General features: G+C 39.1%; 1 protein-coding gene across 3 annotated transcripts in view; it reads right to left on the reverse strand.

Moving 5' to 3' along the window:
- Nucleotides 1–14,090, reverse strand: part of LOC120530174 (putative leucine-rich repeat-containing protein DDB_G0290503) — a 419,164-nt gene extending 405,074 nt beyond the window's left edge. For 2 of the 3 annotated variants that reach the window (XM_039754404.1, XM_039754406.1), the window contains exons 1-2: nt 13,425–14,090; nt 9,653–9,802 (exon numbers count right to left, since the gene is read on the reverse strand). In XM_039754404.1, the coding sequence (XP_039610338.1) occupies nt 9,653–9,802; nt 13,425–13,673 (399 nt within the window). In that variant the 5' untranslated portion in view covers nt 13,674–14,090. The remainder of the gene's footprint in view (nt 1–9,652; nt 9,803–13,424) is intronic. The other variant, XM_039754405.1, reaches the window with a different exon arrangement.
- Nucleotides 14,091–14,171: the final 81 nt, after the last annotated feature.

Below are 14,171 nucleotides of genomic sequence, written 5' to 3' on the forward strand. Positions count from 1 at the left end.
TTGTGAGTGATGAGTGTTGCTGTCATATATACCACACACACACACATATACATTGGTGTGAAAAACTATTTGCCCCCTTCCTGATTTCTTATTCTTTTGCATGTTTGTCACACAAAATGTTTCTGATCATCAAACACATTTAACCATTAGTCAAATATAACACAAGTAAACACAAAGTGCAGTTTTTAAATGATGGTTTTTATTATTTAGGGAGAAAAAAAATCCAAACCTACATGGCCCTGTGTGAAAAAGTAATTGCCCCCTTGTTAAAAAATAACTTAACTGTGGTGTATCACACCTGAGTTCAATTTCCGTACCCACCCCCAGGCCTGATTACTGCCACACCTGTTTAAGAAATCACTTAAATAGGAGCTGCCTGACATAGAGAAGTAGACCAAAAGCACCTCAAAAGCTAGAGATCATGCCAAGATCCAAAGAAATTCAGGAACAAATGAGAACAGAAGTAATTGAGATCTATCAGTCTGGTAAAGGTTATAAAGCCATTTCTAAAGCTTTGGGACTCCAGCGAACCACAGTGAGAGCCATTATCCACAAATGGCAAAAACATGGAACAGTAGTGAACCTTCCCAGACGTCTGGCATCTTTTTTTGGCAACAAGTTTGTTTCTGTTTGGTGTGAGGTTCTGTGTTGTGGAGATTCTCAGGATGGAACGCAGGTGCTCATCAGTGAGGCGACTCCTGTGTGCTGTTTTGTTAGTCTTCATCACTGAGAAGAGCTTCTCACACAGATATGTGCTATCAAACATGCACAAGGTTCGAGCCGTATGTAGACGGAGCTGGAGCATTTCTGCGGGAATGGAGTGAATAAATTGTGCGGGCCCTGCAGTATCGTACTTTGCCTTCAGTTTGCCATTACACTGCAGCTCAATCACCTCCATCTGAATCTGCACAGGTGCAGTTTCCACATCGACGGCAAATGGGTTGCGAAACAACTCAAAATTCTTTTTTTGTTCTTCAAAGTCACCAAAACGCCGTGCAAACTCAGTGTGCAGTGCGCTTAGTTTATCAGCAAAGTGCGTATTTGGGAACACCGTTGTGCCGACTTGGTTCAACATTACTTGGCAACAGGGAAAGTGGGGCAAATTGCACTGGTGCATTTGTGTCTCCCATAAAAGTAGCTTCACTTGAAATCACTTTGTGATTTTGCACGGGTAAAAACGTCTGCTGAAGTGTCAGATTCTTCTTTAACTCTTCTGCTTTCTGTATCTTCTGCATTGCATTCAGGTCTTTCAGGTTATCCTGATGTTTTGTCTCATAGTGCCGTCTTAGATTAAATTCTGTAATTACAGCCACATTAGCTCCACAAATGAGACACACGGGTTTACCGGCAATGACAGTAAACATATACTCAGCCTCCCATCGGTTTTTAAAGGCTCCATTTTCAAAATCAACTTTTCTCTTTGGCATCGTGTGGGCTAGCTTCGTAATAACTTGCAGCATCATAAGCTAGACTTAACGCGGTAAGTGTTCAGGAAGGGAGCTGAAGCGCTGCATTATGGGATCTGTAGTTTATTGTGTTACCAGCGCTTCATTTCCCTGGGCCATTAATAACAATAATATATAAAATGATCTTGCGGGCCGGATATACATGCCGGGCCAGATGTGACCCGCGGGCCTTCAGTTTGACACATATGGACTAAATAGAACTTGAAAAGATATATTTTTTCTAATGTGATCGCGCAATTCAGATCGAGTTGACGCGCACTACATCAAGCCCGTGTGCAATTGTGGTTTTGCCTGCGTGCCTCAATAAGTCATCCTCCCTTCGCTCTTACTTTTTTACCATTCATCTAATGAATACACTGAGTATGGCTTTACCAAAACAATCATTGATGGCGAATAAAAGTATCCATTATTCATAAAGCTTCAATTGGTGATCTGTCTTTCTGCGTTAACCGCATATTTTTTCATACGTCTCAAACCAAGGGGATGCGAGGGTAAAATAAATCGGGAAGCACACGTACATACTCAGTGCATCCCCACTCGGGAATCGAACCTCGGATGTCGGCGCTAGCGGCGAAGGCTCTACCATTGCGCCACGGCGTGTGGTTTGTCTATTTGAGTCTATGTAGATCTGAGTATATATATATATATACTGCTCAAAAAAATTAAAGGAACACTTTAAAAACACATCAGATCTCAATGGGAAAAAGAATTCCTCCTGAATATCTATACTAATATAGACTGGGTAATGCGTTAGGAACAAAAGGATGCCACATTGTTTGATGGAAATGAAAATGATCAACCTACAGAGCCCTGAATTCAAAGACGTCCCAAAAATTAGAGTGAAAAAATTATGTGGCAGGCTAGTCCATTTTGCCAAAATTAAATTGCAGCAACTCAAAATTGTACACAGCACTTTGTATGGCCCCTGTGTTTTTGTATACATGCCTGACAACATCGGTGCATGCTTCTAATGAGATGACAGATGGTGTTGTGGGGGATCTCCTCCCAGATCTGGACCAGGGCATCACTGAGCTCCTGGACAGTCTAAGGTGCAACCTGGTGGCATTGGATGGACCAAAACATTATGTCCCAGAGGTGTTATATTGGATTTAGGTCAGGAAAGTGTGGTGGCCAGTCAATGGTATCAATTCCTTCATCCTCCAGGAACTGCCTGCATACTCTCACCACATGAGGCCAGGAATTGTCGTGCACCAGGAGCCACTGTACCAGCATAGGGTCTGACAATGGGTCCAAGGATTTCATCCTGATACCTAATGGCAGCCAAGGTGCCTTTGTCAAGCCTGTAGCGGTCTGTGTGACCCTCCATGGATATGCCTCCCCAGACAATCATTAACCCACCACCAAACTGCTCATGCTGAATGATGTTACAGGCAGCATAATGTTCTCCATTGCTGCTCCAGACCCTTTCACTTCTGTCACATGCTCAGGGTGAACCTGCTCTCATCTGTAAAAAGCACAGGGCACCAGTGGTGCATCTGCCAATTCTGGTATTCAATGGCGAATGCCAATCGAGCTGCATGCTGCTGGGCAGTGAGCTCAGGGCCCATTAGAGGACATGGGGCCCTTGGGTCACCCTCATGAAGTCTTTCTGGTTGTTTGGTCAGAGACATTCACACCAGTGGCCTGCTGGAGGTCATTTTGTAGGGCTCTGGCAGTGCTCATCCTGTTCCTCCTTGCCCAAAGGAGCAGATACTGGTCCTGCTGATGGGTTATGGACCTTCTATGGCCCTCTCCAGCTCTCCTAGAGTAACTGCTTGTCTCCTAGAATCTCCTCCATGCCCTTGAGAATGTGCAGGGAGACACAGCAAACCTTCTGGCAATGACACGTATTGATGTGCCATCCTGGAGAAGTTGGACTACCTGTGCAACCTCTGTAGGGTCCAGGTATCGCCTCATGCTACCAGTAGTGACACTGACTGTAGCCAAATGCAAAACTAGTGAAGAAACAGTGAGAAAAGATGAGGAGGGAAAATGTCAGTGGCCTCCACCTGTTAAACCATTCCTGTTTTGGGGGTCATCTCATTGTTGCCACTCTAGTGCATCTGTTGTTAATTTCATTAACACCACAGCAGCTGAAACTGATTAACAACCCCTCTGCTACTTAACTGACCAGATTAATATCCCATAAGTTTCATTGACTTTATGCTATACTCTGATTAAAAGTGTTCCTTTAATTCTTTTGAGCAGTGTGTATATATATATATATATATATATATATATATATATATATATATATATATATATATATATATATATATATATATATATATATATATATATACCCACGCTTTGCAGCGGAGAAGTAGTATGTTAAAGAAGTCATGAAAAAGAAAAAGGGAACATTTTAAAAATAACATAACATGATTGTCAATATACAGTAATTGTTTTGTGAGTGTTAGGAGTGTTGCTGTCATCAAGGATTTGATTATCATTATTTCTTTCAATCAGGTTCGTATTTGTAGGATGTGTTGTGTTCAAGTTACATTCCGTGTTTGTCAATCGTTGTAAAGATAACAGGTTTCATTCATCGATTCGTTTCTTACTGCATCAATAAACAGCTCGTCTTCCACTTTATCTGAGACGTGACACACTGCATGCACGGGGTTTTTTTTACACTGTCTTCCTTTAGTGGGACATTGACTTTTTCCACCGTGTGCTTTGTTTCCGCACTGCACTTATGAATATGCTTGTATGCATCACACGCTTCATATTTTTTTGCTTCCTTCTCAATTGTGTATTCGGTTTTTATTCAGCACTCTTTGGAACTGTTGCTTTTTGTCTGTGCACTGCGTCATTTCACGTGAGCCGCTCGGTGTACATGTATCGAAGGTTCCCAGCTGTGCTGCTGCCATCTCGTGCGATGTCCACGGCTGTATTTAATGTTAGCTAAGACCCGGCACTTAAAAGTTTCTCTCGCAGTTTCGCCGAGTTTGTGCCAAACACCACCCTGATCATCTCATCTTCCTCTGCATAAGCACAGTCCTTCACCCGTGAATATTTAGCGGCAGTGTTTCAATTGGATTGCCGCTGACGGACGGCCTTATATGGTTAGGCACTAAATTACAAACACCAGCGGCAGCCTGTCTATGAACTTAATTTAAACTTTAGGTTTACACCGTGCTTTGTTTCCGAAGTAGCAGCACTCATGAATATGGTTGTATATGTCATTCACTTGCTTCTTATTGTTTCGCTGCCTTCTCAATTATATAATGCATGTTTTCTTCAGCGCTTTTTTGCGCTCTTCCTGGTTTTCTACGTACTGCGTTGATAGTCAGTTCACGTGATTACGTGGGAGGCGTGAGGATATCACACGAAACTCCGCCCCCACGGCCATTGAACTCAACTCCATTACAGTATATGGAGAAAAATAGCTTCCAGTTATGACCATTACGCGTAGAATTTTGAAATGAAACAATGAACAACTTGGTTTACGACCAAAAGGTTTGCCAAACTTTTGCCTCGGTTCACGACCACACACTCTGTATATAAACAAGCCAGTTTCCCTTTCTGTTTGTGCGCGCCAATGATTTCCGCACGTGTTGCACTGTTCTCGGTCAGACTTGCGTGCTGCTTGCACGTGCGTGCGTGCTTTCGCTGTGAACTCTTTGTGCTCTATTTCATTTCCCTTCCGATTTGTATGCACCGATTACTGTATTTAAGCATGTGTTCAGCATCTCCCTGTTCATTGTTCTCAGTCAGACGTGCGTGCTTTACCTGTGAACTCTGTGTGCTACAGTATTTTGTGTACTTTTGCAGTTCACCATGGCTTCTACGCAAATGAAGAGTGGTGAGAAGAAAGTTTTGAAGAAAATTTAAATCGAAGTAAAGAAAGAAATTATTGAAAATTATGAGCATGGCGTTCGTGTTACTGATCTTGCCGCCAAGTACAAGAAGTCAAAATCTACGATTTCGACTATTCTAAAGCAGAAAGAATCTATTAAAGCAGCTGATGTTGCAAAAGGAATTACAGCGTTAACCAGTCAGAGGCCTCAAGTGCTGGAAGAGGTGGAAAAACTGTTGCTAGTGTGGCTGAACGAGAAGCAACTTGCAGAGGATAGCGAAAGCGAGGCAATGTTATGCGAGAAAGCCAGGAAGATTCATGGTGATTTGCTGCAAAACTATCCTTCTACGAGTGGCGAAAGTGAGGAATTTAAAGCCAGTAGAGGATGGTTTGAAACGTTTCGCAAGAGAAGTGGCATTCGTAGTGTGGTAAGGCATGGAGAGGCTGCTAGTTCTGACCCTGAAGCTGCGAAAGAATTTGTGAAAAATTTCACAAAATTAGTGGAGGACGAAGGCTACATCCCGCAACAAGTCTTCAACTGCGACAAGACCGGATTGCTTCGATGCATGTGCTCCGAGCGGCTCACGTGAACTGACTTTGCAGGACTGGGAAAGGTAAACCCGTGCATGCAGTGTGTGATGTCTCAGACACACTACTTCTCTGCTGCAAAGCACAGGTGTATCTAAGCTAACATTAAATAAAGCCGTGGACATCGCGAAAGCGCACGGGATAGCACAAGCACAGCTAAGAAGCTTCGATGCATGTACTCCGAGCGGCTCATATGAACTGACTTTGCAGGACTGGGAAAGGTAAACCCGTGCATGCAGTGCGTGATGTCTCAAGACACACTACTTCTCCGATGCAAAGCAGAGAATTTCATTTTGTTAATACAAAAGGAGCAGTTAACACCTGTAGTGTATAGTTTAATTACAAAAAAATCACTTTAATACAGGACATAAAACTTCTATTAGTCTGGTTATGCAGGAGATTAGTGTAAAAAGTTTGAATTGGAATCAGCCAATCAATTAGAATGAAATTGGTGATCGGGCCATAAAAAACCTGATTGGAATATCCTTACATTTTATGCTTTATATGAAAATAGTTCTGAACACAAACTGCAAAATACTTTTGAAAGTACTAACTATCAAAACTAAATATGCAAATGCTTACATATTAAAATGTAAAAGTAGTAAAATGCATTAGCAAATATACTGGAATAAAACAAAATGGTCTTTAAAAATAAGACAATAAAGAAACAGTGTTAGAGAAGCAAAGCAAATTATACACATGAAATAGACACAGGAATATTTATTTTAAAAATCATAAACAAAATAAACATTAACCTGGATTAACAGGGCTCTGTAAGTGGAAAAAGAGATAAACTTCACTAATACTAATAATTGCAGTGATACTGGATAGCATTAAGTATTGCCAAAACAAAGGAAACTGGTGACTAAATACAAGAGAACTGCAGAACCACAATTCAAAATGAGGATTCATAGAGAAGAGTACAGTACAATAAGGAAGTTGGCAAACCAAAAAACCAGCAAGAGATATCATTCACTTCATGACAGTAATGGTATATATTTACGGAAATATATGTTGTCAAATGAGAAACATGCAAACGCCTTACAGGGACCAGTTTTAAAGGGACATCAGTGGGAAAAAAAGATCATTTCTCCGAGTCTATACTAACATTTCCATTCCCATTCTTGGGTAAATGAAAGTTCTATCCGACAAATTATTATTGCTTCTGCTGCTTTCAGGTTCTACTTCCTCTAGACTAGAGGTATAAAGACTCCTCAAGTTGGAAGTCAGGTGTCATTTGATCCACATCTGCCTTACAGATTGCTACAGAGATGCTCAAGAGACTTTTCAATTCAAAAGATGGAATGCTCCATCCATTTATTTCCTCTCCCTGTTTTCTTTTATTACCCAGGCTGGGACCTCAACTGTTTGTCAAGCTTATCTGATTGTTTTCACAACAATATTTTTAAGAAGAGTATTGCCATTGTGTTTAATAAGCAACTAGTTCAACAGCTTTAAGAATATACCACACCATTATAGAGATTTTATCAATTAAAGTACTGCAATATAAAAAAATAAGAATTACTTATTCGATTAATTGAAATTTTAGTTGGTTTTAATCGTTAAGGCAGACTGGTCATATGTACTAGTTAATATTATTCATCTGTCATTTTTTTTTTTAAATTAATGCATGATAATACACCACTTAACACTGCACTCAGCCTTTTTCTTTAGACACAGGGCCAAGCTGATTTGCATTTTGCTTCAGGATTTTTGATAGTTGTTAGTAATGAGTCAAGACATTTTCTTCATAAGCAAATTAATAACACATTTGTATACTGCAAACCAGCATGATTCCTGCTTACATTAATTACCAAACTGAGCAAGTGTTGCAACAGTATATGATAGCACATATGTCTGTAATAATCCTCATCTTTCCTGTAAACTATACTCTTACAGAATTAAACTTTTATTCAAAGCAGCTAATATGTTCTAAATACTTATTATTTTTACTAATATTTTCATTTTTAAAAATCCACTAGATAATCCTGCTTAATCAAGTTTCAGGGTCATGGGTAAATAAAGAACACCACAGCACAGCATTTAAAAGCATGCTGAAAAAGCCTAAGCACTGATTTATTTATCATCTGAAAAAGTCAGTTACATTTATTTTTTAAAGATAAGTAGGAAACTGAGAAAAGGAAAGCCTAAATGATGCACTGTAAGATACTAAGATTATTGGCAACAGCTGAACTTGCAGCACACTCTAATTCAAAGCACAGTATGGTTCAGGTACCTGAAAAGATATTAAACTATTCAGACATCATACTGTATGCATTAAGAATATAATAAAGAGATGGCAGTAATGGTTACAGGAAAAAAAAACATTTTTAAAAAATTCACCTTTCCAAAAAAAAAAAAAGCACGGAAGCACAGATCTTTAGAACATAAAGGCTAACAAAAATTCACAAGAAATGCAATATATAGAAGAAAGAATTACAAAAAATGTCATTCATTTTTAAAGATGGTTATAGAACACAGGTTCAATAATACAATCCATTAGAACATAAATTGTATTTAACAGAAATCTAAGACCTACCAAAGCAACAATAAATGCATACAAAAGAAAATGATGAATTAGGGTAAAGGTTAAGTAAAGAAGAAATAAATGTTGTAACAAGCTATAACTGAACAGTCAAAGCTCTCAAAGCTGCTTGGCAGGCTTGCTTGCAGAAACATTTGAGCTTATTCAGATTTGTAAATTATGTGCATAAATTCTACACTTAAAGGTATTTTTGTGTGGGAAACTGGTTTAGCATCTTACAACAGCTTCAAACGGTATGCAGTATGTACATAAACAAACTGTATACATGGATGAGGTATTTTGCTTTATTATCATCCTAAATCATTTTTTTACTTGCTAAACGCACATAATTTCTTAATTTAGACTACAAAAATCAATTTTAGTTACCAGATATTTCATACCTTAACTCAGTTAATGTATTAATATTAAAATTGAGACAGTTAATATTGACAGAAAAATCTCTTGAATAAAGTATTCACAAACATTTCATGTCTCATCAAGTAGATAACAATTAACAATAATAGATCATTCTTTATGGGAGGTCAGAAATAAATGTGTTTTTTTTAGTCAGGATTAGTGTTATAGTAAAATACCGAATATACTATTGAAAATAGTATTGAACACTGTATACCACAGCTGCCAAGGAAAATCATTTAAGTCTGTGAAAAACAACATAAGAGCAAATGCAATCATAATGCATGCCATTTCAGAAACTTCACAAGTGCTATTTCAAAGATAATGGCGGGTTAGATAACTAACTCCAATCTAACACTATACCTTATAATGTCTTTATCACATTTCTAAACTAATGTTAGATCCCAAAGACATGCTGCTACAATGACTGAGAGCAACATAATGATGCTGTGCAGTGCACCATATAAAGGAGTGGCTTCCTGCCTTGTTCCTAATGCTTTTAAGATATGCTCTACATCCCTTCTGACACTAAACCATGTATGTCAAAAACGCTTGGGTTACTTCTAACACTTAAACTCATTGATATATGTTTCCTTGAGAAATACACTTCTAAAAGTGTCACTGGAATGTAGAACTGACATGATTACACACATATTACGTATATAACAACATGAAGAACAACATTCAGGCTACTAGAACAGCTATTAAGACCATAGGTGAATATTCTGACACTCACCATTTTTTTTAATAAAAACTGCTTTATATTTTGAGTTGCTCTTCTAAATTGGGATTTACTATACACACCAAATCATTCAGCACATTTTTAATATAAACTACATAAAAACAAAGTCACATTACCCTGAGTTGCTGGTCACTTTCTTGCAGCTTTGTATTTATGCAAGCCAGTCTTTCTTTAGCTTCCATTTCAATGTCTTCTATAGTCTTATTCAACATTTGGCTTTGATCAATCAAGTCATTCACATATGAATTGAGGATCTTCACTTTCATCTGCAATAAAATGTGATACTGTTAAAACAATAACAACTCATGAGGAAAAAACATATGCTTTGTATCTAAATGGAGATGTTCAGCGGAAATTTTTGTCTCAAATGACTTTCAATATACTGTACTTTGTTTCCTAATGCTAGTGTCAAGACTATCATACAGACAGTCATCTAAAAATGAATGCTATGACTATTTTTATTTTAGCTGAAATAACTCTGGTACAGTTTTCAGATCCAGTGTTTTGCAACAATACTGCACCCCTAGTTTTACATAAAACTTCTACAGTGAAATGCTGAGAAACATCACAGTGGTGCAGTGGTAGTGCTGGTGCCTCACAATAAGGAGATCAGGGTTTATGTCCCAGGTTCTCCCTATGTGGGGTTTACATGTTCTCCCAATGTCTGTGTGGGTTTCCCACTATCCAGATTAGGCAACGCTAAATTGGCCCTGGTCTGTCATGTGTTGAGTGTGTTCACCCTGTGATGAACTAGTGCCCTGTCCAGAGTTTGTTCCTGTCCTGCACTCTGAGCTATCTGGAATAGGCTCCAGCCCCCCAAAAACCACGACCCTGGTCTGGATTAAGTGCGTTAAAAAATTACATGACAAAAAATGTATTAGGAGCCATACTCACCACTGAATGGAACCCTTTTGTACCTGCTATAGTCTATTTCTATTCTTTAACCCACTCTCATTACTATTGCAAAACAAACACTTGAACATAAAGCAATTTGAGGTTTAATATAAATTCAACCTTTCTGTAGGCTGCAAAATATGTAGATTTCCAAAGTTCACCAAAGAAGGAGTGAATGGAAAGGCAACTAAATGTCAGACTCTATCCTCTAGAATAAGAATGTTTACCCCAGTAAAATTTGTCACAAGTTAATGGAATAATAAAACACATTTTATATGCAATAAAGGCTTAAATAACATCAAGAAATTGTTTATTTTATGCAAGTCCACACTAGGCTAAACGCAGCAATTAGACTCTCTCTGTGTTGATCAGGAAGTGTGATTAACTTACTTAATGAAGTTTGAGTGATGGGAGTCTACTGCCTATTCTAGTAGCAGTGAGTGCAAAGCAGAAAATACAACCTGCATAAGATGCCAGTCCATCACAGAGTTGACTCAAAGACACACACTTTCTCTATTTCATACCAGGCCAAATAACCTAACAGCACATCTATGGCTGTAGTTACTGCATACAAAAACAATCTGCAGTGATTTTTGTAAGTTTGAGGAGGATTTCACCATAGATTTTATAATGAAAGATATCACAAATTTCACTCAGTCAGTTATTATCCAACCCGCTATATCCTAACACAGGGTCACGGGGGTCTGCTGGAGAAAATCCCAGCCAACACAGGGCACAAGGCAGGAACAAATCCTAGGCAGCGCGCCAACCCACCGCAGGGCACACACACATACAACCACTCATCCACCAAGCATACTTTAGGATCGCCAATGCACCTAACCTGCATGTCTTTGGACTGGGGGAGGAAACCCACGCAGACACGGGGAGAATATGCAAACTCTACACAGGGAGGACCCAGGAAGCGAACCCAGGTCTCCTTACTGCGAGGTAGCAGCGCTACCACTGTGCCATCGTGCCGCCCCAAATTTCACTCTGGACTACCCAATTTATCTTGACCAATGTAAATACCACGTATTTTCTGATTGGTAATTAATAAATACTCATAATTAAAATATTATTACAGTGTCACATGAATAACTAAGCCTATTGAAGTTACTTTTATTTGCAGCATCCAATATACCAAAACTCTTTGAAGTTACTTTTGTAACATTTTTTTCATCATCAATTTTGTCATCAAATCTCTTGGTCAGGTTACAAAATTTGCTGTTGTGAGATTTAGATTTGCAATGCTAAATAAGGAAACACTAGCTGGTTAGCAACAGTTATTGAAAAGTAACATTTAACAGACAAATCACGCAATTAAAATTCCAAATATCATCTACATACATTTTTGATGATTGTGCACTTATGGGGTTTATTGATAAGGGGAATGAGATGGAGTATAGGAGTCACATGGAGGAATTTGTGTGTTAAGCTAAGAATTGTCTGTGACTTAACATCAACAAAGCCAAACTGGTTACTGTCTTTCGCCACACCAAACAGCCTCTGTACCTGATCACTATCTAGGGAGTGGATGTAGAGGTGAGGCATTGCTGTAAGTGCATAGGGCTCCAAATCAATAACAGACTGGTCTGGTCTCATATAGATACTTGGAATAAGCTACCAAGCAGCATGATAGACAATAAGACTTTAGGGACTTTTAAAGTTAGACATGATGTTTTTTTAGAGGAATTAAGTGGATAGGACTGGCAAACTTTCTTGGAATTAATGGCCTGTTCTTGTCTAGATTTTTCTGATGTTACAATAACACAGAGGAACTATATAAGAGCAGACTGCTTTCCTTCAATATGGGTAGTGACATCCTTCACATCTTCTATAACCATGTGATGGAAAGTGTGATTTTTTAAAATTGTGGTGTGCTAGAGGAGTAATATAACTTCAGAAGAGGCCCACCAAAATTAACACGCTATTCAAAAGGGCAAGCTCATTTATGAGACACACTCTTGACCCACTTGGAGCTCGTAGCAAAGGAGAGAATGAAAACAAAACTGATTATCATTATGGACACGACTGCATATTCTCTCTCTGATATACTAACACTGAGGACTTTCAGCAACCGAATTATTCAGTAGAAGTGTGCCAGGTGCCAGTTCTGTACAACTCCAATACTCCTGCATAATGAATCACTGTGACTGTAACCGCCCAAAACTGCACCTGTCCTTTTAAATATCTTGTTGATTTAGTGAGCATCTCTTGAAGTGATGGTCCCAGAGCAACACACCAAAGCATGGAGAAAAACATTGCACTGGCCATCACAAAGAACTAGAATATTTAAAGGATGTCATTACCCACATTAAAGGAAATCCTAAGGAAAAAAAGTCCTCTCTGCCCTTTCTTCTCTAATTCCTCAGTTTTATTAGAAACCAGTTCAGTCTGTCACAGATATGGGCCCCTAAGTACTTGTAGCGGTGCACCTTCTAAACATCCACTCCCTGAATTGTGACCTGGGCATACACTGCCTTCGATGCAGCAATAGTCAATAATCAGTTTCTTAGTTCAGCAGATGTTAAGCTGCAAGCAGTTCCTTCTGCACCAAGAAAACCACTTCATCCTACTTACCAATATACCCCATATGTGCAGAATCATCAGAAAAATTCTTCAAGTGGTGTTATATTTATTGCCTCGGATGTATTGGGTTAGTAGAAAGAAACAGGACTGTTCCTCATGGTACCCCACTGTTGCTTACATCCATATCTGAGACACAATACTGAGCACAACAAATTGCAGCCTGCCTGGCAAATAGTTAATATTTTCAAAATTGACAGATACAAGGCATCAATCTGCTGTCCCAAGCGTTAAATAACTTTACAATGTACAATATTTTAAAAGCTAATTCCCGGATCTAGTTCCAGCAGGAAATGTACAGTAGTTTAGTTGGTTTTGTGTGTGTGTTTATTTTTACTGTCAAATGTGCGTCATTGCATATAATTTTCACAATGAAATGCAAACACTTCAACGCCGCAGACAACTCACCTGAAGGGTTTCTTCGGAGTGGGCATCTCTGCGATCGAAGTCGAGCTGCCTCAGCCTCTCTTCGTAAAGGCTGCGACGTTCATGCATCAGGACCCGAACCTTGGGAGTCAAAGATCCAAGAAAAGGACGTCCCTCTTCACCACATGGACCGATTGTCTCTATGGAGGCCTCTAGTTCATTGTAACTGTCCCGACCAGAAAATGAATGAAACTCGCTGGCCGGCCGGCCTCTCGAGCCACTCTGTGACATTTTCCCGTGCAAACAACGTTTCTGATAATGGGTAAATAAATAATGGAATACCGTCTAAACACCTCGTCTGTAAACATAGACGCTGGAGTAGATTTGCGAATTACTTATTACCTGCAGGCTTGTGCACCTGTTGATTACTGAGAGCGCAGCCAAACATCGAAGCGTTCAAAATATTCTTAAGAAATGTTACGGCCTCACTTTATATATAAATAATTAAAAGAAGAAAGTTACCAAAACAGTAAAACTATACAAATTAACTATGTAATTACTAGACAGCTTCTACGATTTTGTTAAATGGAAAGCACATCGTTCATGTATCCTACTAGAGGTGGAACCCCGCATAATCAGATTCATGATTGGACGCAGAGGAGAGGCCTCGGGAAAGGCGATAAACGACAGGACAAATTTTCCATCAATCAAAACTAAACTCGCTAGTAAATATTACCTCCTTCTGTCTACGCCCCCAATAATTTCGCTTTAGCGCGGAGATATTCGCTT

Source organism: Polypterus senegalus, chromosome 5, assembly GCF_016835505.1.
Source record: "Polypterus senegalus isolate Bchr_013 chromosome 5, ASM1683550v1, whole genome shotgun sequence".
In the NCBI taxonomy this organism is placed as follows: domain Eukaryota; kingdom Metazoa; phylum Chordata; class Cladistia; order Polypteriformes; family Polypteridae; genus Polypterus; species Polypterus senegalus.